Source organism: Malaclemys terrapin, chromosome 8 (assembly GCF_027887155.1).
Source record: "Malaclemys terrapin pileata isolate rMalTer1 chromosome 8, rMalTer1.hap1, whole genome shotgun sequence".
Classification (NCBI taxonomy): Eukaryota; Metazoa; Chordata; order Testudines; family Emydidae; genus Malaclemys; species Malaclemys terrapin.
The window spans coordinates 85,163,487-85,190,220 of NC_071512.1; the positions used below are offsets into that span (position 1 = coordinate 85,163,487).

At 43.4% G+C, this 26,734-nt stretch overlaps 1 protein-coding gene across 3 annotated transcripts in view; it reads right to left on the bottom strand.

The window, feature by feature from the left end:
• PTGFR (prostaglandin F receptor) overlaps window positions 1-20,142 on the bottom strand; it is a 36,358-nt gene extending 16,216 nt beyond the window's left edge. The window contains exons 1-2 of one of the 3 annotated variants that reach the window (XM_054036447.1): window positions 20,119-20,142; window positions 17,855-18,693 (exon numbers count right to left, since the gene is read on the bottom strand). In XM_054036447.1, coding sequence (XP_053892422.1) covers window positions 17,855-18,634 — 780 coding nt within the window. In that variant the 5' untranslated portion in view covers window positions 18,635-18,693; window positions 20,119-20,142. Of the gene's footprint in view, window positions 1-17,854; window positions 18,694-19,042; window positions 19,113-19,666; window positions 19,811-20,118 lie in introns of those variants that run through there. The other 2 variants (XM_054036446.1, XM_054036448.1) reach the window with 2 other exon arrangements.
• Between the last annotated feature and the right edge of the window lie 6,592 nt (window positions 20,143-26,734).

Consider the following 26,734-nt stretch of genomic DNA (forward strand, 5'->3'; position numbering starts at 1 on the left):
CTGCAAGAACAAATCTTAACAAGTGAAAAATAAATGGCCTGATTCTCCTTTCTTTTCCATGGAGGTAAATCAGGAATAATGTCATAAAGTTAACCATATAACACTTGTACTAGAGCAGTGCTTCCCAAACTGGGGTTCGTGAACCCCTGGGGGTTCGCACATTACAGGGGGTTCGCCAGAAAAATTTCCTAATGGCGGCCAAAGGACCCTGGGCATGGAAGGCGGCAGATAGGACCCGGCTGCAGGGCAGACAGCCCGAGCCCCATGGGGCGCTGAGCAGGCAATGGAGCCCAAGCTTGTGGCAGTTGGTGTCAGCAGCCCGAGCCCCAGCAATCAGCGGGGGGTCGGCAGCCCAAGCCCCATGGAGCATGGGGCTGGACAGTTGGGGCCAGGCAGCCCAAGCCCTGGCGGTCAGCGGGGACCGGCAGCCCGAGCTCAGTGGAGTGCTGAGCGGGCAGCCTGAGCCCCGGTCAACAGGGTCCAGCAGCCCGAGCCCACAGAGTGCGGAGCCGGCAGCCCAAACCCCAGCACGGGGCCAGCAGTCTGAGCCCCATTGTGGGCAGGGCAGCAGCTGGGACCCCAGGTGCACAGGTGGCAGCTCGGACCCCTGTCCTTGGCAGACAGGGGAAGTTGGGCGGCATGAAGGGCGGCGTGAGCAGGGGCCGGGCTATACATGGGGGGTGGTCGAGGCTAATTTGTCCCTCACGGGGCACCCCCCTAGGGACAGCCCTGGTGGCAGAAGAAAAGGTGATGCAAGAATCAGCTAGTGTTTCCTCAAGTCCACACTATGGAAAATCTAAGTCTAATGATCATGATGGCCCTGGAGAGTCAATTACAAAGAAAAGAAAATATGACGATTATATAAAATATGGCTTTACACGCATTGGTCATCAAGAACGTCCAAAACCACTGTATGTAATTTGTGGTGATGTTCTAGAAAACTGCAGCCTCAAACCTTCTCTACTTCAGCGCCATTTAGAAACTAGGCATCCTACACAACTCAACAAGCCTGTTGATTTTTTTCAAGAAAATTAGCTGAGAGGAAAAGTGACATTACCCAGTTTTATATCCAAAGCAAGTTCTGATAATGAAAATGCACTTGAAGCGTCATACCGCGTGAACTACCGAGTAGCAAAAGCATCAGGAGCCCATACCATAGCAGAGAGCTCGATTGGTCCATGTATAAAAGACGTAGTTCATTGCATGCTCGGAGAAAAGGCTGCAAAAAGGACTAACATGGTACCGTTGTCAAATAATGTAGAAACTATATAGAGTGAAAAATAGTTCATATTATGCTATACAGTTGGATGAATTAACTGATGTAGCTAATCTAGCTATTTTGCTACTGCTTATACATTATGTGAATGAAGATATGGTTGAAGAAGGCTTGTTGTTTTGCAGACCACTGGAAGAACATATAAGTGGAGAAGATATCTTCAATCTGACTAATGCATATTTTCAAGAAAAGGAAATAGATTGGTCTCGTTGCCTAGGCGTTTGCACTGATGGGGCCACATCAATGAGGAGAAGTATACTGGATTTGTAGCTCGAACAAAAAAAGGTTGTATCAAAAGTCTCTCTGACTCACTGCAGTATCCATAGACAAGCCCTCTCAACAAAATGCATGCCTGAGGGACTGAAGGAAGTGCTGGACCATGCTGCGAAAATGGTGAATTTAAAAAAATCATGGCCAACAAATTCCAGAATATTTCACATACTTTGTGAAGAAATGGGTAGTATACACAATTATCTGTTGACCCATACCGAAGTTAGATGGCTCTCACGGGGCAAAATCCTTGTGTACTTGTTTGAGCTTAGAACGGAAATCCTAGGGTTTTTTTTTTTTTTCCCCTCAACAGCCACCCTTTCCATCTTGCCAGCTGTATGGAAAATAATGTCTGGCTCCAGAGCCTAGCTTATTTAGCAGATGTTTTCTCAAGAATTAATGACCTAAATTTATCTCTTCAGGCCTCAATGTAACAGTTTTCAATGTGCAAGAGCGAGTTGAATCCATGATAAAAAAGTTGCAGTTCTGGGAAAGTTGTTTGGAAAACAATCAAACTGAGTGTTTCAGTAATCTTCATGACTTCCTGGCAGAACAAACTTCAGTTGGATCAGTGCACTAAAACCAATATACCTGCACACCTAAAAAGGACTTTGCACAACTTTCAGGGAATACTTTCCAGCTATGTCAGGCAATGACGACTGGATTCACAACCTTTTGGATGATACCACTTTCTCAATGCAGATATTGAACACCGAGGAAAAAAAGAAATTGATTGAGATCTCCTGTGATTACAAACTGAAAAGGAGTTTCAGAAATCTGTCACTGATCAACTTTTGGCTGAGTTTAAGAAACGAGTACCCCCTTCTGGCAGAAAAAGCTACTACAGTTTTATCATCATTTTCAACAACATACTTGTGCAAGAAAGCGTTTTCCTCATATGCACATCTGAAAACCAAATACAGAAACACACTTGATGCCAAACCAGGTCTGAGACTTTATCTTTCTCCAGTGGTTCTGGACTTCCAAGAGCTATGCAGAGCAAAGCAAGTGCATCCAGCACACTGAGGAAATTTAAACTTAAATCCCTGGAAATATTCATTTTTAGAAGGAGGTTCATGAGATTTCACAATTTAGTGAAAGGGGTTCACAGGTTGTTAAAGTTTGGGAACCACTGTATTAGAGGCAAATGAGATGCAAGGGGGCAGATTCTCAGCTGGTATAAACTAGCATAAATCTGTCTGATGGTATACCAAATCTACTCCAGGTAGGAGTCTGGCCCAATATGTGTACATTCAAGTCCATGTCTGTTTGCTGCTAATATGTACTCACCTACATACATCAATTCACTGATTATCCTTCTGAACACAGTTACCTTGAGAGAGCAGTCATGCACTATGTAGATGTGAAGGACGCTATCCTGGGAAAATATATGGTGAAGGGAAGTGCAAAGTCCTAGATAGCTAGTGCTATCAATTACGAAAATCAAATATCCAAAGTTCAGAAAAGATTCTGGTGTCCAGGTTTGGCTGAGGATACCCAAACTACGGAGGTCTTATGGTTAACGCAACTTGGCTGGAGATCTGGGTTCCATTCCTGGCCCTGCCATGGCCTTCCTGTGTCACTTTGGATAATTCATTTAATCTCTGAGCCTCAGTTTTCCCCATCTGTAAAACAGAGTTCAACATAACTCACAGGAGTATTGTTAAGCTAAAATCATTAATGTTTGTGAGGTGCTCAGATACAGCAGTGTGGTGAGAAAAGCCAGAGGAAAAGCCTACAGCTATATTAATAGATTTCCAATCAAATAATAAAAGGTCACTTTTATTATTAGTGAGTCAGTTGACACATTCAAAAGTCTTAGGACAGAGAATACTGCTGTATGCACATACCACTGTTCAAGTATCACATTTGTATAGTTTCTCAGCTCAGATCAGAGAATTAGAGGTGGTGTCACTGATCATCCTGTAAAGTTCATGGGACAGGACAGATTCTGATCTCACACAAATGTTATACTGTTGTAATGTCAAAGAAATTATTCCAGCTTTACATCACCATAATTTTGATTAAAATAAGGCTCCATGGTAATTTGCTGACAATCCAGCTACTTCCGACCTAGAGGTGTAAGCAGTTCTTGGTGCAGTTGTTGAGTTGGCCAGCACAACCCTCGGCCCACACTGCTTCCCACAGCCCCCGATGGCCTGGAACAGCCAGTGGGAGCTGCAATCGGCTGAACCTGCCGACGCACCTGCGGACGCTGCAAGTAAACAAACCATCCTGGCCCACCAGCGGATTTCCCTGACAGGCCGCATGCCAAAGGTTGCCAATCCCTGGTCTAGGACCTATACATGGGTACCAAACTATGCCCAGCAAGAGACCACAAGAAGGAAGCTGTCCACCCCAATCTTGGCTCTTTTGAAAACCAATGATGGGCCACTCCTGGAGCATTCCATAATGGGGCACAAATATGTCTTCTGCATGTTATCCCCTCATACACCCCGGAAATGGCTAGCTAGCAAACTAATGGCTAGTAAGCACAGGGCAGTGGCTAGCCACTTGAGTACAAACCCACCTTGACCCTGTGGGTACGTACTCGAGGCAGCTAGCCTGTGCCACCACTTGCTGCTGCCAGTGCTTCCATGGCTACACTACTCAATGAGAACTAGCAAGAGTAGGTTCATGCAAGCTGGGACTCACACCCCTAGTTACAAGTGTAGATGTAGCCTTAGTGCACGGCAAGCTAGTGCAGGGTAGATTTACACCATGCCTTGCCACAAACTATATGTTTGTGTAGACAAGCCCAGAATCAGTTACAGTCTCAATGTTCTTGGGTTATTTGAGTGGAAAGCTAAGAAATTTTGGAGCTGAAAATAGTAGATGGCTCCACATACAATGCAAAGGCACATAGTGCCTAAAAGGATGCCAGCTAAAGAAACTGCCCTTGTAAGGCTGTTTGTAAGGTATGAAGAATGAGGTTATGTGTAGTATTTTTTATAAATATCATATGGTCCTTAGGTTTCAAGTCCATTATTTGTGTCTATATTAGGTAAGAATTCAATATAGGGCTGAATTCCGTAAATGTTCCTTGCTCCTACTGACTTAAAGGATGCCACAAAAATCAGACCTATGCTCAGAAGGAGCATACAAAGAGGGAGAAAAAAGATCATAATTACATAATGAAGGCCTTTTCCCCTCCCTGTCCTCTAGAGTGCAAAAACACTGTATGCATTGATGTGGGGCCCAATCTTGCAAGCCCTTGATGCACAGGTCTCACAAGGACTTCAAGCAGTCAACTGATTTGTGAACCAGTGAAACCCACTGTTCACTGTGTTGTACATCCCCATCTAATGACTAGTCCACAGAGTTAATGTGTTGGCTGCCTGCTAGAAGAATTATTCCCTTAGCTCAAAAGGCAGGCTACTGCTTTTAGCTCTGACAATCATGGGTTTGATCTCTGGTTGTAACCCATAGCGGTGGTCATTAGAAAGACAGAAATGGACATTTATTCATAGTTATTTGTTTATGTCTTGTAGGGTTGAGAAAACAAAAATATATTTTAAACACTAGGGGCCAAATCCTCATGTATATTCATTTAAGCCAGTGGATCGATGGCGATTTAGAACATCTACAGATCTGGGCCTAAGCAAAAGTGAATGTGACTTTTTTTAGTGTTGTAAAATATTCTCAAAGCTCTATAAAAAAAACTGGCTCACTTTTACACAAATAGCTTTACAGAAGTGTTTGTTAAAGGCTGTGCACTGAAAAAGCAGGGAGAGTGAATCGCTATTATATTTACTTAGTTGGAAGAAATAAATTACAACTAAATACGTTTTATTTTTTAACTGTTGACAAACAAATTAATCACACTATAAATCCTAATAAGGATGGTCATGAAACTGTTTTATCTTTTATTATTAAAGAGAGAAGAGGAAAAAAGATCTAATCTTCATTTAAGGATGATTTATTTTTCTCCCCCCTCCCCAGGCTTCAGAGCTTGAGCTCCAGCCCAAATCAAAACTTCAAAGCACTATCTGCACAGCTATTTTTAGAGCACAAATGGGAGCCCTGTTAGTCTGAGTCTGTTGACCAATGCTGGGAGGCTCACTTCCTCAGGCTGTGTAGACATAGCCAGAGAGCAAAGACAGTCTCTGCCCCAGAGAGCTTACAAGATAAGTAACTGGCTGCACTTCAACAGTGAGTGAATACTGTTATGTAAATATATGATGTCATTATTAAAGTAGTTTAAAAGAGTGTTTAAAAGCTGGAGAAGAATCTGCAATAAGTAAGTTTCATAGCTAGCACTTGGTCTCCTATCACTATGATATTCAGCAAGCAGAAACACAGAGGTAGATAAGAGAAGTTAGCTAGAGCAAAGTGAGAAGCCAAGAAGAGGATTTAAATGACGATCTCTTCCAAATATGAGCTGATCCTGCAGTACTGTTTGACATAGCTTTAATGGCTGTTTAAAGAAGGAAATAACTAATCTATAATCACCTGTGGGGGAGAGGGAGAATCAGGATTTCACATTAATACCAAAATTAAATATCCATAATGATACTTTGGACAGCTTGGAGTATCGATATTACAGAAATGGTATAAGGCATGAATTTATCAGATTAAAACTGGCCAATATGGAAGAATTGCTGGAAATGTTCCATGTGAACTTATTTTGGCAAAGAAGGTTTAGGTCACATATTTACCATTTAAAGAATTTATCAACCCACAGGACAAAGATCCAATCTCAGTCTAGGCAGCTATCCAAAATTGATTATTCGGTATATGATTTTTCAAGCAAAAAAGACCTGAGTACACAACTATCTTAGCCAAAGAACATAATCAATTCTACAGTAACTGAGCCCAAATTGGAATGCTTCCTATTTTGGATCAAGTAGCAAATTAAAAGTCTTTAATGAAATGAGCAGGTCTTGAAAAGTTTACTAACTGCAGGCATGCAAGTCAGAGATAGATATTAAATCTGGATGGAGAACAGAAATACTCTTTTGTGGAGGATTTCAAGATTTTGTAGTTTGCTTTCATTCTGATTCAGAATAAAACCCAAACTCTCCAGGAAAGAATTTCTGAAAAAAAATGTTTTGAAACATTTTGTTTTGACAAAAATGAAAAACACTTCAATTTCAGTTAATTTTTATTTTATAATACCACCAAATTTAAAAATCAAACCAAAACATCATTTTGAAAGGGAAAAAAAATCAACACATTTTGTTCCAAAAATGGCAAAAATGGTCTGTTTTAACATAGGAAAGAATTCTTTTCTTTCTCCTACCCTGCCTTTCCCAAAATAAAATTTTGTTAAAATCATCGTTATTTTGCAAAGCATTTCCATTTTGATGGAACTGCATTTTCCAAATGAAAACAGTTCCACTGAAGTTTTTTCAACTAGTTCTAGTAAATATGAACAATGAGGGTGAGACCCAGAAGTAATGCTCTGGCAAAACCCATTCCCATGTCAGCTGCTGGTAAGTGAGGGTGATGTCACTATTTTAGGGCTCTGTCTTAAATATTAGTCTCAGTCTGGTAAGTACTATATCTGACAAAACCAAAAGCTCCTCTCCCCTTCCAGAGCTCGTGGCTGCTGCAAGAGAAGAGATTCTCTACTGTTCTACTCTTCTACTAGACCCTTTTTACTACTGTGATGACGGTCTTCATCTGGCTTTCTTCTCCTCCCAATCTCCTGAGTGTTGTACTGCCAAATCTGGAGAAGAACAATTTCTAAATAGTCTGTGAGTAAACTATACCATGACTACTTTTAGAAAGCATTCAAAGATACCTCGTTTGAAAACTGACATGAACTCTACATAAACTCACATAAATAAGTTGAAAATATTTCTCCTCCTCTGTATACCATAGCTAGTCTAATCTCTGCAATCCAGATTAGTCCCATACAGCAAATTATTGCTCTGAAAGGCTGAGGCCAACTGGAATTTTACCAAACTTGAGAAAAAACAGATCACTTATGAAGACAGACAACATTTGTGAAAATCCAGCATTACCCTAGGTATATATATATAATAGAGCATAAACCCATGATTTAATTCTATACAGTGCAAAAAATATACAGCTATTTATAGTCAATTCTATGTAATGTGTTGCTATGACTGAGAAAGATATGGTATAGTTATGGTTCCACCACAGATATATTTTATTTTATTCAAAGAAACTATATTTCTGAGGGTAGGGTGGGAAATCATTAAATTAAAGGCTGTATCAGTCCCGAACGTGGCATAAACTAGTGTAACTCCAGTAAAATCAATGGAGTTATGCAGATTTACATGAACTTAGGATCTGCCCAATGGTTCACGTAGCTACCTCTCTCTAAATAAAGCATTGTAAATTCGTTTTATACTTGTGTGCAAGCATCAGGAAATTCAAAGCTCTGATTCCCACAGCAACAATAATTATTTAAGTATGGTACTATATGAGGTTTGTGTGTAAGTATATGTAGTACCATGGTTTAATTGTGGCTGCTGCAGAAATCAGAGCTTCGAATTTCCTGATGTTAGTTTGTAAATTGAAACAAGCAAACTTGATATAAATTTACCAGAGATTCCTCCAAACAAACCCAAAACAAAAATTCTTTCTATACAACAATTCCTTTGTACTGACAATAAGCAGCTGAAATTTCAGCCAAAACAGCCAATTTCCCCCCCAGAAATTTATAAACACCTAAAAACACGGGCTAATAAAAAGGTTCATAGCAATGTTCCAATAATAAAACCATTTAGTACATTAGCAGTTCATTCAGAGGAAATCAAACAGGAATGATAACTGAATTCTCCCTATGTTAAAGGACATACTCAAAAGCTGTCTGACCATCCAGAGCCCACCAGATCAGGAAGAATGAGGCTGTTTCTCCCAATGAAGCTTGCAAGCCTGATCAACACACAACAGAAGATTTATTTTTCCATAAGGACTCAGAAAAGACTGTTTTCAGTCTCAGATCCTCCTACTTGGGCTAAATAGCAGGTCTGAAGAAGAAATAATCTCTAGAGGATAGTAATCTTTATAATATTGATTCTATGAGTAAAGATAAAGAGCCAGATCCTGCAGACCTTTTCCAGGCAAAAACCTCTCTTTTCTTTCCCCTATAAAATTAGTTCACTTCTTTCAGATGAGGTGAAAGAAGTAAGCTCTTGAAATGGGCTTGAATTGGGACCATGTGCTGGATTTGCGAGAGGAATGGCTATTTCTTTTTAAGCTTGTGCACCAGGTCAGCATTTTCCTCGGATGGGTCAGCCTGCTGCAGAGCCAGGTTGTAGTGTTAGCAAGGTCTGGCACTAAATTTATCATCTTTTTCCTATCGAGACATTTTGTCTTTTTCTTTCCCTTTGCAGCAGAAAAAAGAACCATGTATATCAACCTACTAGTTTTCAAACATCTCAAACTAACAAAAGTAAGGATAAAAAAAAGTGGAATAGTTTCAACCAGTTCTATTTTAAACTCTCGAATTTGCTGAACAGAAATACTAAGGGTGCCATTTATGGCACTGTTTTTTTATGTAGTTACAACTTTTAAATAGCTGCTTGGCCAGATGAGTGAAGAGATTTAACATTACCACCAACGATCTTCAGAAACATATTTGTACTAATTCAAAGACTAATTTATCCTTGTTCAAATAAAAAGTTAATTCTTTTTCATTGGGATGCAGCATCCTCCAGAAAGTTAGCCTGAAGCTCATGAAATAAACACTGATATCCCTTCTTTATGAAATTTTCCATTCGGAAATACTTGTCCTCTCAAATGTATGATTCAGCTACCAAAAAATCAACTGCCAGAGACCATAAGAGAGAATCTACTGTACTTTAAAGCTATTTTATTTTGTCAGGAAATAAAAGGAGATTCAGCATTTTTTTTTTTTGAGATAAACTGCAGAAAGAAAGCAATGAGCAGATATAAATATGATGAGATTTCATACACATCAGAGTAAGGTAATATGGAGATTTAATCAGCCAAGACACAAAAGTGTGATATAGAAAGCAGTAATGCACAGACAGACTTCAGGGTTAGCATGAGAAATACATTGGATATAAACTTGCAGGGTAATACCAGTGTATTAAAACACGTATGTTCACACACGTACTAAAGTGATATGTATAGAAGTTCTTGTAAAACAAAGGCGGTAAGAATGCTTTCCTCTATACTAGTAATAATTAAGGGCCAGATCCTCAGCTGATGATAATCAGTGAGCACCACTGACCTCCAAGAACCTTTGCCGATTTACATCAGCTGAGAATCTGGCCCCAGTGATGGAATTCTACATGCAGCAGCCCAGAACAGAGGCAGCAAATTGTACTCCAACCATACAGCCTCCTTCACTAACATGCCCTTCCCTTCTCACCTCATAACAAGAGGCACAAGGGCATGCAGAAGAGCCATTTTGCCAGCTGTACTCTACCCAAGGAACTTTCCCTACATGTGTTATTCCAAAGGTGGCCAGTTCCAGGCAGCTTAGGGTCCCTTTAAACTAGCTAAACTGTGGAGGGGAAGAGGGGAAAGGAGCTAACTGGAATTGGGACACCGGACTGAAACCCAGCTCCCTATTGTAACTATTGTACCACTCTTGCATTTCAATAAAGATAATAAAAAGACAATGAAGAGTTAGAGTAAGTTCAGAGAACTGCAATTAAAATACATGGAAAAGATGTTTCTCCATAGCTGGAATGTGATCCTGTACAAAATTTTACTCTCAGACCCATCCCATGTGGAATTACAGGAAGTACATTTTACTACTCCAAATAGCAAAATATTGAGAAATGTAATTACCTCTTCAGCCACAGAGAATTTATGTGATAAAGTCAGAATCTCTTCAGATGAATGTAGCTCCAAAAACAAGCAGTTTAAGAAATAGGCTAGGCAGCATGTCACTGTCAAAAGAGCAGCTCTGTGTAACAGCATATATTGTCATTGACATGCATGCCACAAAATGCTGCAACCCCTTCTGCTTTCTTTGGGAATCCAACCTCTTGGGGCCAAATCATGCTGACCTTACTCTTAAAAAAATTCCCCATTTTCTTTGATGAATAAGGATGAGCAGGAATTGCCCTTTGGCAACACAAAACATGACTTGACACAATCTGGTTCAGCACCGAAGTTGTGTGTTAACATTTTTGGAAAATATTATCATGAAACAGTCTTTCAGATTATCAGGCAATCCACAACAAGCATAGAGTCATTGGGACCATTCATCCCACACGTGGGTCATGCCCATACAGGGAACAGTAAAATATGTGAGTTTCCTCTTCTGGAGTTTCCTATGAATTCTCCCATCATGATGAAAGAGGAATGGAATAAGCAGGGTGTTCAGTTCCCCCAAACTGGCAGATCCCCCAAGAGCTGCATTACTCTAAGGGAGACCATGGAAACTGTGCTCTATACTGCGTCTGCACTCTCTCCTGCTCCCTTGCAGCAAGGCTCCCGCAGGAGGGCAGAAAGCACATCCTCACAGCCCTGCTCATCAGTGACCTGCTCATTTCTGGCTGGGAAGCATAAGAAAATCACTGTCTCAATGTATGTTAGGTAAGAGTCATGGATATTTTTATTATTATGCACATATTTGTACTTCACGAGCCCCTAGAGGCTCCAACAAAGATTGAGATCTATTGTCCCAGATGTTGTACTTACACACGGAAACAGACAGTCCCTGCCCAAAGAGCTTGCCATCTAAACAGAATACTTTGGCACAGAAGAAAGACTTAGTATTTAAATCATATCTGTAAAAGTATTAACTACAAAGAGAAAAAAAGTTATATTGCATTTAAATATTTAACAGTGGGTATAAATCAATGGATAGATGTGCAATATTTGGGAACATTGATTTTATAATGAAAACTGAGTATCTTCATTTAGAAAGTAGGTGCCATTCAGTATTACAGATATTACTGAACCAGAGGAGAAAGTTACACATAGCAGTGTGCACATAGCAGTTAACAATAACAAACTCGATTAGAAACTAAAAACAAGATGTGCAGTTCTACGGAGGTAACTCATGCCCTTGTATTTGTAATCCTTATCCCCCACCACCTTTACCTCCATCATTTTGCCTTCCCAGACTTTGTCACACCTCTACCTAACTCATGTCAGCACAACTCCCACTCACATTAAGCTCTCTAGTGTACTAGTTCTTCAAGATAGAGAGTAGAACCCCAGTCCATTGACTTCAATGAGAAAGACTACCATTACCTTTTCTTTAATATGAAGTGTAGCATACTTTTGGCTACTCAAGGAATGAACAGCAAATAATAATTAATGATAAATGGATGGAAAGCCCATTTGGAAAGCTAGGACTATATTTTAGACACTTGCTTATTTAAAAGGTATTTTTACTTGAAATATCAGTAAGAATCCCCTATACTGGTGGATAAGCGTGATACAAATATTAATTTAATATTTTGGTAAATAATATGTCTGATTTGATGCCTTATCTTATTCATTCAGGTGCATATTATATTATATAATCTAAAACAAATCATTTATCCAAAATCTTTTGGGGCTGTCAAATGGGAATTTGTAGATGGCAAAAATCTGTCTGATCTATTTACAAACCCCATTTGTCAAAAGTGTTTAGGAGAAGGTCAAAAATATTTGACTATTTGGCTTTCAAATACAGGACAAGGAACTGAGAAAGTGATGTGCACCAGGCAACACAAATTTAGAAGGGATGGAGTCTAGATAAATGGATTTTATTATCTACTGTATATACATATATGCATGATGCTTGTGTTCTGATTTATGAAAGCAAAACTCCACCAATGGACTAATAAAATGATATGTGCTCCATCATAGCTATTCAATTCCATTCAAAGAACCGGTGGGTAGCAGAACAGCCCAGACTAGCCCAACACATACGCATGCACATAACTGAAGCCAAAATTTGAGCTTAGATGGAAAACATAGAATTAAGAACCCAATCCTACCAAGTGCTGAGTGCCCTCAACTCCTGCTGAAGTTAACTAAAATTATGCCTGTTTTGACCAGAAAAAAGTAACTATATATTCAGTTCGAAATTAGTTTATCTGTTTATGCTTGAATAAGGCTAAGAGAACGTTCACTCTATTATATTATTCAGTTCAATGCTGAAAGTGTCTTTCGAATTCATATTCTCATTTATCCCAGACAATTTTCTTTGCCCGACTTAATAGTCTTTGGAATCATCCCTAAAATGCCCCTTCAGCTCAGTACTACCATGAGAAATAATACTTACTGCTGAATTCTGGATATGCTCCAGTCTCATGTTGCAGATGTCTCCAGTTTATAACAACATGTTCTTGACGATATTTTATTTTCACTACCTATGTATGCTCCACTACGCTCTAATAAAATGCAATAGTACTGTATATACCTTATAATGATGTGTTTATCTTCTCTGAACTGAATAATTTTTAAAATAAAACAAAAATGCATAAGTGCTGACAGTTCAGGAAATTAACTTTTATATCCTCAGTAGAATCAAAATAGTTAAAGGCAGTAAATCCCCAATCCTGCAAAGACTTACAAATATGCTTAACTTTACGAATAGCCACATAGAAGTCACTCTAGGGCCAGGGCCTAGACCATCAAGTCCATTCCTCTGCAAGAACATGGCTTAATCCCACAATAGAAGACATCAGGTTGTTAAAAAAATGTTTATGCTGAAGTTTAGCCAAAAATGGCAATTTAATACACCCTTAAGTACTCATTTTACTAGCAATTTGGGAATTGCAACAATCTTTGGGTTAAAGGACTAGTCTTTCACCTCAACACTTGGGTTTCTAAATCAAATGTGAAAGTGAGTTTGTGATTTTATTCTCATCCCCAAAGAACATCTGTCCACCCTGCAAAAGCCAGCACAATATTTGATGACAATCTGGCAAGCCCGGACTTGAGACATCCAGAGCTAGAATTTCAGGAGTGCTGAACATGCACAATGCAGTACACTGGCAGAGCTGTGAGAAAGATTTCAATAGTACCTGCCAGCACTACCCAACTCTGACCAGAGCTGTAACAGGAACATATTTATATAAATTTTCAATTACAAAAATTAAGCATTAAGTCATTTGTCAGTATAAATCACAAACAGAAGAGAGATCTAAACAGCAGGATTCGGAGTAAAGCTTATCAAGATAACAGTCAATCATATTTAACTACAATCTATATGATGCAAAATATTTTATCAAGAGTGCAATGATTTCAAAATATTTATGGGAGCACTCATCCATCTACAAGCTTTAGAAAAAATATGTGTATGTACTTAGGAGATTGAAAGTTCAGCATTTTTTCCTCTAGAAAGGAGGCAGCAGAAAGGGCACAGTAAGGAAAAGAATGAGTGATAATGAAAAACAATTAGAGTAGTTGTAATTCAGTGTTTCATCATATATTGCATAAACAGAACATCTCTTTTGAATGAAAAGGCAGGTTAATAGTTCTTTTGACATTCAAAGTCCTTCTGGAATTAAATCAACTGCAATCTTTAAGGACAAATATTTTATCTGAAAATAAATATTGGAACTGGGTAATATATTGGGGTTTTTTGACAAGTAAACTGATCACTTCAATTACTTTTCTGGATAGTCAATCTGTGCTTGCCTCAAGTTTATTTCAGGACGTCACTGGAAGTAATAGTTCACTAAAAAAAGCCTACATTATTATCCTGAAGACTTCGTCCACAAAGTACGTATGAGAGACATGAGACTGACAATAATGTTACAAAAAGCTAAGCTTAGTTAAAACGGTATTGTAGTGCAAGTCGAGAGAAATCAATAAAAAAGCAGAGGTGAAATTCTTTTGACCCTTTTGAAGTCAATGGCAAAACTCCCTTTGATTTCAATAGGGCCAGGATTTCACCCCATGTCTTCACTGTCTCTATTATAGCAGATACTCTTGTTCTGACACACACCCGTTTTCCACCAGTGTAAGAGGAGCATAGGCGCCGACTTCCCCTCGACCCCCCCACCCCATCCAGGCCCAGACCCCACTCCACCCCTTCCCCCAAGCCCTCGCCCCCACCCTGCCCTGCCTCTTCCCGCCACTGCTCCGCCCCCACTCCACCCTTTCCCCCAAGTCCCTGCCCCACCTCTTCCCACCCCCTCTCCTGACCATGCCCCATCCCCACCAGAGCCGACCTGCATGCTGCAAAACAGCTGTTCGTGGCAGGTGGGAGGCGCTGGGAGGAAGGGGAAGGGAGTGATCAGCGGGGGAGAGGCACTGGGGGGCAGTGAGAGCTTGGTTGCGGTGGGTGCTCAGCACCCACTAATTTTTCTCTGTGGGTGCTCCAGCCCTGGAGCATCCACGGGGTCAGCACCTATGGTATAGAGCCCTCTTTCTAAAAGAAGAATTAAGATTCAGTGTTGCTCATGTCTTAACCTCCCTCACACTAGTACAAAGTTAAACTCTTTCAAAACAGTTTACATGATTATGTTAAACCATTTTCATAAGTGTGTGAACATGAACACTATCCTCTGGGACCCAGTTCAGATGTGCTTTATAATGCCATCATAGGACAGAGTAAGAAACTTTAGGATTCTTTTCTATATGATAATCAAGTGTATTCCAACTCTGATTTCTGGCACAGTTTATACCAGTGGTTTACAGTTTATACCATGCAGCCCATCAGGATAATCTGATAGCAAAATGTCTCCCGGCCCGCAGACGTTGACTGTCCGCAGGCACGGCCTCCTGCAGCTCCCAGTGGCCACGGTTCGCCATTCGCAGCCAATGGGAGCTGCAGGAAGTGGCGGCCAGCACATCCCTACAGCCCACCGCTTCCCACAACTCCCACTGGCCAGGAGTGGCGAACCGCAGCTGTGAGGGGCTGTGCCTGATGGTCAACATCAGCAAAATGTCTCACGGCCCACAATCAGATTACCCTGATGGGCCGCAGGTTGCCCACCACTGGTTTATACTGACCTGACCTGCATTAAACAGTTTGGAAGAACCACTGCAGCCAGTAACATGCAGGCACTAGGTTCTGTGCTGTGTTTTGAGGGATTGCCTGGGAGCACCAACTCCTAATGCTGATCTGCAACAAACTTTGCTAAAGCTCTGTTTAGACTACAACTAAACCAGGTTACTTATATTTAAACCGCACTTGAAATTAAGCCATTACCAAAAACATCAAGTACAGCTCAACCACTGTTCTTTAACACATTTCTGAAATGGATTTTAAAACCTATGGGTTGCCCCACCATATTAGGCAGTGTGGCCAAGTGGGCAAAGTACTGACTTGAACTCTATTCCAGCTCTACCATTGATCTCCTGGAATACCTTGGACAAATCACTTCACCTCTATGCGTGTTTCCCCATCTGTAAAATGGGGATAATAAAACTTCCCTTTGTAAAGTGCTTTGAGATCTAATGAGGAAAGTTGCTCTATAAAAGTGACATGACATCATTAACTATTTCTAAACTTTACCTTCCTTAAGATGGTTTATAACTTGGAGTATGAAGTGGGCTTTATAGGCCCCATCTGTGACCATGGTGCCCACCACTAACAACTGGCAGAGCCCCCCGCCCCCCACATAACATAACTCACATCAAGCCTGGCACACTCATTGTTGTCATAAGATATAACTCAAAGGTGTCACATAAGGTATTTTATGTAAACTGGTGACATGCTGGTCATGAGTATCATTGCATGATGTACACACAGCTGGGGTGTAAAGAATTGTGCCTGTGTGCTGAAAACGTGTTCCTAAAATATATTTTGAGGGCAAACTTGATAAGTTGATAAGTTTGGCTTGGACAAAGGACTATGGATTCACCTATTTGTCCTCTGGCTTACAAAGCTTGACCCCTTGAAAGCATATTTACATATAAGGTAAATAAAGCCATCAAGCTAAATGAACAGAGGAGAAGACACTTAATCACATTGGGGGAGGGGGACAAGACTCCACATCCCTAAAAAGTTTTCCTGGCTCTTGAAACAGAGACAATAGACCTTGGATAATATAAGGTGGGAGGGCGCTTAGGAGACATTTTAATTATCCTTCACTTAGGGGATGAGAGCATACAGCTGCCTTTGAGCCTAGGAAAGCTGGATCCTCTTGAACTGAAAGGCAAGAGTTGCTGGAGACTTAATGTAAGTGAGAAACCTGCTTAGACAAAGATTGCAACTTGCTGAAATTGAGTTTTAATCACTAGGGCTATGTCTACCCTGGCAATTGAACAGCAAAACTTTTGTCTTTCAGAGGTGTTAATTCCCCTCCCTCCCCGAAAGAAAAGTTTTGCAGATGACAAGCGCCAGCGTGAACAGTGCTTTGTCGGCAGGAGCACCCTCCTGCTGACAACGCAAACGCCGCTCATTGGGGGGTGGAAGTTTTTTGTCGGCAGGAGAGACGACAAACAGCGGCTACGTGGTATGACTTTTAGTAGCACGGCTGTGGCAACAAACACAGCTGTGTTGATAAAAGTTGTGTAGTGTAGAGGTAGCCTTAGAAGCATGTTTTGTTTTGTTTGTAACCAGACCTATTTTTTGTACTCACTTAGTATCACTGAAATCTCTGTTCTTTGTTAATAAACTTATTCTTGTTTTATTATAAAACCATCTCAGTGCTATGTATTAAAATAGAGAGTGAATTCGCAACTAGCCAACAGATTGGTGTGTGCTCTGTCTCTTTGAAGGCAGTGAACTTAATTTCTGGGCGTGTCCAGTGGGAGAGACTGGACACTGCAGAGAGATGTCTCTGGGGAACTCGGGTTCATCGATTGTTACCTGCAGCAAAGTTTAAATTGGTAGTGTCCTCAAGAGTTTGCTGGCAAGGCAGACAAGCTGCTGTGTCAGGGAGCTCACACACATCTTAGCAGCAGCCAACTCTCACTTGCTGAAGCTGAGATGGATATCACAGGGGCTCATAATTCTGGGTACCCCATGCAAGACTCACACCATCCTCACTACAAACATAACTACACATAAAGAGTTGTGAAACACAGTTTGGGACCTAACAGTGTTATAACACAGTATTTTCAGACAGGTCTACATGGACAATTTTTGGGAATCTCCTATTGTTGCACTAACACCCATGTTAACCTTAGTTTAGACTGGAGACCAGTGCTTTAGCACTGCATCATGATACTGCAAACAGGCTTTTATGATCATCATATTCTGCTTACTGCTAAATCTATTTCAGTTCTAGTCAGAAATGAAAACAAATACCATCTTTGTTACAGATGCATAGGTCAGACTGCCACATGCAATATGAAATTAAAATAATAAGATGCTTGTAAGCATAACACATGGATGTTAAAAATGTGAACTGTGGTGTTCACCACGGCTAGCCACTGTCAAAAACCTGCAGATAAAAAAGACAAGCTTCAGACACAGATGTGCATTAAAAATTGGCAAACATATTAGGCTCTTACCAGAAATGGACTCCAGCAAATGCAAGAGACACACATTATAGCCAATAGCTGAATGATCATTTCAAAATGATGAGATCGGCCTTGTCTTTGTTGACTTTTAAATTTGACTCTTAAGAGAGTAATTCCTGTGACAGCATTGCACAAGAACGAAACAGCAAGGGCTAGTAACCCAAGGCAAGAAAAAAGTAATAGATAAAATCTGTCTTCCCAGTCCTCAATATGTTCTGTTTTATAGAAGCACCAGGTCCTCGATGCTTGAATTTGATATGCTCTAAAGCTAAGAATAGGCAGCAAAGCTATAAAAACAGCAAAGAGACATACCGTAGTCAAAATCATTTTTACATGTTTAGAAGTCATTTTTGTAGAATGAAATATTGGTTTAGTGACTCCAATGCAACGTTCAACAGCCATCACACTGCCCAGAAAGAGAGGGCACAGACCAAAGAATACCATACATATGCCAAAAACACTGCAGAGAATGTTTGATTGATTAAATCGAATCCAGTCTTTGTCAGAGGCATACACAAACACGGCAATAGTTCCATTGATGAGATGGCCAAAAAGATCTGTGACAACCAAACCACTAGCAAAAAGCAAAAAGGATGCTTTTGATTTCTGTCTAAATCTCTGATATGCCTTCATGAGAATTGCTATTGCAAGACTGTTGGATAAAATTCCCACCGTCATGAATATTATTGAAAAGAATACCGAAATCTTATTGTGTGCGTTGCAGGTTGTGTTTCCTAATCCGTCCAGCACTGGTGATTTTGAACTGTTCATTGTTGGAAAAGTAGCTGGAGCACTCAATACATTTCAGCAGTTGTACAATCAAAAGGCAACTGTAAAATTTAAAAGAAAAACATTATAAAAGGCACATCACGCATTTGATATTTGAAACAGATACTCTAGGTAGTTTGTGATGGAAATCTAATTTCCCTGACCTATCATGTGGCATAACATCTTTGAGCATTTACATCAGGTATAAGTGCTAAGTTTAATAGTGCTGGAGCCCTGCAGAAATTATCTCAAATTAGTAAATTCTGTCACACCTGAGACAGTCTCCCAAATCTATTTTGTGTGGAAGTCCACCATAAGATCAGGCACCCATATTCAAAACCTAACATTGTACCAGGCAACTTTATCTCACAACCACCACCAGCAGCATTCTCTATTCCCACCCTTTGCTACCTGCAGTGGGCAGAGTCCACGATGCCAGCACCCAGGGAAGGAGTCGAGCCATTCTCTCACTCCAGCTGGGGCAGCAGCTAACTCACATCTCTAGGGGAAACCCCTCTGCGCCCTAGCCACAGGCAGACCCATGCAAACCGCAGCACAGTAATCTTCCTGCGAGAAGGCGGGACTGGGTAAAGCAAATCCCCCTGCAAATTCGCACCCCCTTCCCTGCTTGCAACGTCCCGCTACAAGAGGCAGCAAGCCTCCGCCAGGCACCGTCCGCGATGGGCCTGGCCACTATCCATCAACTGCAGCTCGACAGCAGCAGCCGCGCTCCGAAGAGCTCCGCGCTCCGATTGCGATGCAACCCCGTGCAAAGCACGACAGAACACGCTGGCAGCGGCAGGAGTTCAGTGCGCCTTTCAGTGCAAACTGAGGGGTCTACGTCCCTCTCCTCGTTGCAAATGCGAGTCTCGCAAAGCCATTTAAATACAGCTAAAGATCAAACAAACCGAGAGAGACGGGGCAGCAATTTACATTTGCCTAAACGCTGCCTTTTGTTAAAGTGGGGGGGGGGGGAGTTGCATTACAGAAACAGACCCTGATATTAAATGAGTTTGGGACCTTGTCAACTCCTACCTGCGCTGAGTGCCCGGGATCGTGCACTGATAGAGCGGCTGGGCGCCTTCCTCTGCCTCTCACGCGAACAGCAGCTCGGGCTGTGCGCATACCGGCAAGTTTGCAAAAGGTGGAAAGTTTCTACGCGCTCCCCAGACCCTTCCTCCCTGCAGCCGGCTCCGCAAAGAGATCGACCAACATCCCACTCCTCCTCGCCACCCTCACTCCAGCTGGATCAGCTCCAGGGCTTCCCACTCTGCCTTCGGTGTCGGGTACCCATGAACAGGGGAGTCAGCCGCCGCTGTGCCCTTCCCCAGGGGAGAGGGCGAGCCCACCCGCAGCTCTGATCACAGCGCAGCCTACCGAGAGCAGAGCCCACTGGGTATCCTCCTCTTCCCCGCACTGAGACCGCCCGCCCCCCTCTTCATCCCCGCCCGCCCGTCAGTCCAGGCGGAGAGTCACGCACAACCCACCCCGCAAGTCCTCACGCCTCTTTGCCTGACTTCCGAAGTGCGGGAGCGTCGCTCTGCCCTGGATCCCTTCAGCCGCAAGACCCTGCAGCCTTCGCCGCCTCTCTGCATTATCGCCAGGCAGGGCCAGTCCTGCCAACCCTTGAGCGCTTACTTGACCTCCCACGCTGAAGAGCCCTGTTGAAGTCAGGTGAGCAGGAACTACTCACGCAAGGCAGGCTCAGGCCAGCAACTGGACATAATACAACGACCCTGTGAAGTCTCCCGTACACTACACCGATAGCTAAAGATGGGCTAGATGAGGCAGTAGAAACCAACGGGAGCAGGAGTCTGCTGCCCTCTGTCCATGAAGCGCTACGTGCGGCAGAAATAAGTTCTAAATCCCGGTGAATCCGAATGTTTGAAAACACCAAGGGGAAAAGCGAATGCAAAGTATCATTTTTAAAGAGTGCCTCCCGGGTAACCAGCCCAGCCTTTTGCTCCCTCGAGTTTGTTAAAGTTGTTCCTATTCAGAAGTGTGCACGAGTGACTGCCCCGCATCCAGCGCCTGAAAAACAGCCTGCATCTCAGGTTGGGTACACGCCGCCACGTCGAGCTATCGCTTCGTTTCATCTATATTTAAACTGATGTTTACGGTACTGCGGGACATGCTGGAGTGAGTCACACCGTAGGGTTGCCAACTTTGTTTGGACGAATTCCTGGAGCTTTAGGACATCATCTTTAATTAAAAATTAAGCTTTAATTGCTGTAGCCTCCAGGAGAATCCTGGAGGGTTGGCAAGCCTAGTCACAGGGATCCCCATGGCATGTAACTCCCATGGTGGGAGTCCAGCCTTTGCCTGGCCAGCCACCTTCGCAAGGGGAGAGCGACTATCCCAGAGTGAAAAATCACTTAGGGCAAGACTAGTCGTCTCTTCCTGCTCAGCCCAGGTGCTCGACGCTTTCCCCCGCATTCCTTGCAACACACAGCGCTGCCCTCCAACTTTCTGAACTTTCCATGAGCATTGCTCAAGCAGCAGGCGGAGACGGGCTTCTCTGGGGAGAGAGCCTGGCAGAAGCTGCATTCAGCAGACAGAGAAGTTGCAACAACTGCTCGTTTAAAGAGGTCGGATTTACATGCAGGGCTTTCAGAACAGCCCGGCAGACACGTGCGTCTCCCGCTGCTGGCGGGGAGCGGAGCCTGGTTGTGCAGCTGCCTGGCAGCAGCTTCTGTTTCATTTCCTACCCCTCCCACCCCAGCGCTGTTCTGCTGGGGGATTCCTGGCAGCCCAGTAGCGCCTGGTCTGGAACGGAAGGAGAAGTCGCCAACTTGTCAGCGGCGGGCCAGGCTTCCCAGCGACCCTCCCAGCGGAGCCGCTCGCGCCCCGGGCTGAGCGGCGGCGGGAAGCTCCGGCGCTAGCCGGGGAAAGTTTGCCACGCGGAACAGCGGCGCTGTGGGGAAAGCGAAGCCGGGCCGCATATTTACCTTTAGTGTCTCCAGTGGCACGCGGCGCCGGTCACCCACCCCAGCTCCAATCTCCCGCTGCATGGCGGTGGGGGCTGCGGCAGCCCGTTGCTCCGCGGCGCGCCCAGCCCGCCCCGCTGGCCGCATGCTGCTCTCTCGCACCGCACGGGGTGTGGAGGCGCCTGTCCCGCCGACCCCGAGCCTCGCGCGCGGTCCCTCCCTCGGGGCAGGCGCTAACGTCACGCTGTCTGCACCCCCCAAACAGTCCTTCGCGCGGGGGGGGTCTTAGGGCCGCTTCTGTGTTGCGTCTCCGCGGGCGGAGCCGGCCACGCACCTGGCGAAGTGTGAAATAAAAGCCCCCGCCCGCCTTTTCCCGCAGAGATAGTGGGAAGGACGGGGGGTGTCTCATGGCTACATCTGGTCCGTTTCCATGGAGCTTGGCACTAATAATGAGCAAGATGTTGCTTGTTTATTTCTGCTGGCAGCTGATTTAATGAGATCACAGACCAATATGTAGCACTTGACATCTTCACAGCCCCGGATAGACAGGGCAGGACTGCAGCCGCCCAGGGCACCCACCCCGCTCAGTCGCCCATCCGCGCGGGCTGAGTCTGTCAGGAGCCCTCAGCTGGGTCTGCCAAGAGCCGGCTTCAGGCAGGGGGATGCTCTGGCCCACCGCTGGGACTTCTTATTGGAGAACTGGGGCCTCTCTTCCTGAGCCCAGTGCTCCTTGGCTTGGGGGGAGGGGGGTAGGATTCCTGCAGGAGCAGGGAGGCCTCAGCCCTCCCCCTCCAAACAGAGGAGTCTGAGGGGCAAAGGCTGCCCTCCTGCCACCTCATAAGAGGGTCCTGTCAATGGATGCACCTCTTAAAACTGCAGCATAGTCTCTAAGGTGCGTGGGGTGGCAACACAGAGCCCTCCACTGGGCAGGATGGTGTCTACACATCCAGAGGCCCACGCAGCACAGTCTCCCTCATAAGTGCAGCTTGGTCCAGGCAAGATGAGGGGTGACCCAGTGAAATGTGGCAACAGCAGATGGAGGTCCCCATCATCTGGTAGCTCAGAGGACAGGTAGCAGTGGCAGTTAGATCAACCTTCTCCTTCCTCAGCCACCTAGAAGAGGTAGTGGCAGTGTACTGGAGTCCCCACTCCTCCCACAGCTGCCCAGAGGAAGGAGCAGCTTCCAATGATGTTGTCATGTGTTATTGGAGCTAACCTCCATGTCGAACTAGACACAGGCCTATTGGTTAATCTGAGCCTGCCAACAAATACTATAAGTAATCCTCACAGTGCCCCCATATAAATGCTTTTTTACAGGTGGTGAAGCTGAAACATAAGTTTCTTGAACACAACCAGACCATGAGTTGATGGGATGACAGAGCTAGAATTGGGAATCAAGAGTTTCTTACTTCCAATCACATGCTCTGACCACTAGACACTGGTGCCTTAGATCACTTTTGACTTTGCATATACTATGTCAGGGGAGTATAAACACAGGATGAAGGGTACCTTGGAGGTCTAGCTTCCCCTCGCTACAGAAATGGTCCAAAATATCACAATTTAAAATTCTACAGTTTATGGCAATACAGTAATATTTTTGTTTGTGTATTTTTATGGAGGAACAACCTCAATATGTGCTCCTGACAGAGGAAGAAAGTTATTTAAAAATTAATTCACAAAGCCATTGCAATTTTTCCCTAATATCAAGCTTTTAGTCTCACTGCTAGCAAAGAAATTTGCCATGTGGCCCGATCCACCAGCCATGTCATGCAAGCCAGCTGAATCCATTTGTATCTCTGGTCACATACATAGAGAGTTAAAAGCACTATGTCTGTTTTTTTCATCCTTATAATATCTTTCAGATTTTGGCATCTTTCTCCCTGATGGGCTAAAGTGACCTAAACTGCAACCACAACAGAAATAATTTCATTTTGATTCTGATCTGATTGGGACCAATACATTCTTGGAAATTCTTTTTAAAAGTATAATAAAATATTCAATTTTATCCATTAACTTTAGAAAAAAAGTGTTGATTCAACATTTTCCAAAGTCATAAACTGAGATGAAGACCTGAAATTACAAACCGTTAGCTGTATCATGTCATTAGTTTTTAAGCAAAACTCGCCCCTTGAAATGAGTGGGAAGTTCTCTTTAAAAGAAAAAAAGTTGATGACACTGCATAGCCCCATTCTTTGTGAAAGAAAAATTTTAAAAAATCATTCTCATTTAGTTCAGGACCAAATTTTGCCAACACTTTTAAAATCTAAAGCCTTGTTCCCCACAAAAACAAAGACACCAGTAAAAAGAACTAGTTTAAGAAGGAAAAGACAATTCAAAAGAAAGGTAGCTGCAGGTAGTAAGGCTGCTATTGCAAAAGACAGGCTTTATATATTGCTGATTTGCCTCTGTCATGGATACATGTTTTTTATTCACAACCAACTGCAGGATATAATATACTTCTAAAGTGTATAAGCCGTAAAGAATCGTAATTTAGGTGCTGAGCACTGAGAGTTCCCAGTGAAGTCAACATTTCTCAGGATCTGGCTTCTATTAAGGAGGATAAACCCCTTGAGGATATGTCTACACTTCGAGTTAGGGATGTGATTCCCAGGTAGCACACTGAAAATAGAATGTAGCTGTGGCAGTGCCAGACGCTCGCCAACCAGAGTGTATGCCCGTCCAACACCCTAGGAACATATTCGGGGCAGCTAGCTCCTCCCGCTGCTTGCACTGCTGCCTCTACACTCTACTTTTAGCACACCAGCTCCATGACAGCTGACACCAGCATGTCTCCTCGAAGTGGGAATTACATGCACCCCCAGATTGAAGTGCAGACATACCCTCATAGTCCTCAAGAGAGGAGAAGAAAAACCCTAAGAGAGAGACATTTACTGCTTGCAAAAATACAGTCAAGGGTGGAAAAAAGTATAGGCTTATAGAGCTCATCCAGAAAAGGGCAATGTTCAGTCAAAGGCAGAAAGGGTGAAATTTCAATTCTTACAGAAATGGGATCAGTGAAGGCAAGCAAGCAAAATAACGTCAACTAGAAGCAATCCCCTGGAGACAGCAGCTGGAGAAAGTGCTGTACCTCTGAGGGCTTGAGCCACAGAAACCACAACATTGCAGCTTTGTATGGTTCAGGACTGCTGATAGGTAGGCTTTGTAAAGAGACATACAGGTGAATGGGGAAGACATAGTTACATCCCAGCCCTCCTTTATAGGCTATTGCAAGTGATGTATCATGCTAGATTAGGGAAAAACTGAAGTGGTAGAGTCCAAGAAATAAGGTGGTATTGTTTGGGGTGAGAGGGAGCATATAAACTGATGTAGTTGGCCAGATCCTCAGCTGGTGTTAATTGGCATTGAGGTCAACAAAACTACATTGATTTACACTAACGGAGGGAGGAGCTGGCATTTTATGTTTACAACCAGAAATCAAAACACTCAACAACAAAACAAGGAGAAACAGCACATGTTCACACTCTCAGTTTAACTGTAAACCTATAGCCTTGTCTTCCAAGAGGCAATCTTCCAAGCAATCATCTAATCAGGGGCGGCTCTATGTATTTTGCCACCCCAAGCACGGCAGTCAGGCGGCTTTCGGGGCATGCCTGCGGGAGGTCCAGCTGGTAATGCAGATTCGGCGGCATGCCTGTAGGAGGTCAGTTGGTCCCGTGGCTTCAGCGTACCTGCCGCCAAATTGCTGCCGAAGCCAAATTGCCGCCGAAGGCTCCCTAACTGCCGCCCCCAGAGCGACCAGCAGGCCGCCCCCCGTGGCTTGCCGCCCCAAGCACGCACTTGGTGCGCTGGTGCCTGGAGCCGCCCCTGCATCTAATGAGGCTCCCATGGTCACCTGTGTAAGAAGAGAGGCAAAATGAGGCAAGATTAACCTCTTATTCACCAAGGACCAGATGATGGCTCTCCATTCTATCAGCAAGCAGTTTGACAAACAGCCATCATATACCTGTATTTGAAAGAGAGTCACAGATATAGGACTGAAAGAAAAGCCTTTGGTGCAAGAGCTGTGTGGAGAGGCTTAATGGGGTCCCAGTATGCTCTGGTTTGCGTAAAAGCCAGAAAAAGAAATGCTACATTCTGCCCTTGGATGCATTAACTCCTCTTGACTTCAGCATTTCTGTGTGAATTGGAGAGCAAAATTTGCCCCAAAAGACTGTTTTTGTTTGTTTCTTAGTTGTTTGTTTTGTATTTGTTTATTTTAGATCCCTGACCTCCTGAAGCTGTGAGCCAGTGCAAGAATGATGAAGGTGCACAGCAGTTGTCTGGTTTCTGGTCCAGGCTGGAAACCTTGGCTAAATGTTCCCTGCTTCATGCATGATATAACGTCTTTGAATACTTGGAGGCAAGACAAAAATAGAGAGGTGTTGGTATAAGAAATATGTAGTGATAAAATGACAGCCTGCATCTCCACTTACTCAGATAATTTCAGTCAACTAACCAAATACCAAGCAAAGCATCCAAAATCCAGATAGTGAAAGGACAGGACAAGAGATTGTTTCTGGACCGAGATGTATGTTTTCTTGTATATTAATTACCTTCAATGCTTCTGTTAAATTTCTGGTGTGGTCTGTTAGTTTACTATTATATTTTTGTTGTCTCCCATGTTTAACCTTACTCTCTGCAAGATTCCAAGCACCTCTTTTGTTTTTTGCATGGGATGATACTAGAATATATCAGGAGGAGCCTGGACCACCAGAAAAAAAAATAAAACAACCCCCCCCAAAACTGAGTAGTGCTGCATCCTTGTGCGCCAGGTCACAAACCCACTCAAATTTGGCCCAGCTGCCCCTACATCATGTTAGAGGATTGTCTGGGCCAAATCTGAGCAGCACTGCAACCCCCCATATCAAGCTGCAACACCATTCACTCAAATTTGGCCCAACTGCCACCTCCCCCCATCATGCTGGTGGGGTAATTGGGCCAAACCTGAGTAAGTGGCACTGTGACCTGGCATTTGGCAAGCCCCGCCAACTTCTACAATAACCACCAAGCCATCAGAAGACTTGCTGTGCCCCCCCCCCCCCCCCCGTTGAGAACCTCTGTTCTAGGGGATAGAAAGAGGGCAGCACATTGAAGTTTGCCTAAGGTGGAAATTGCCTTGTATATCAGATGCTCGGTTTAGTTTAAGGAAGGCAGGGGGGCAATGTCCATAATGCCC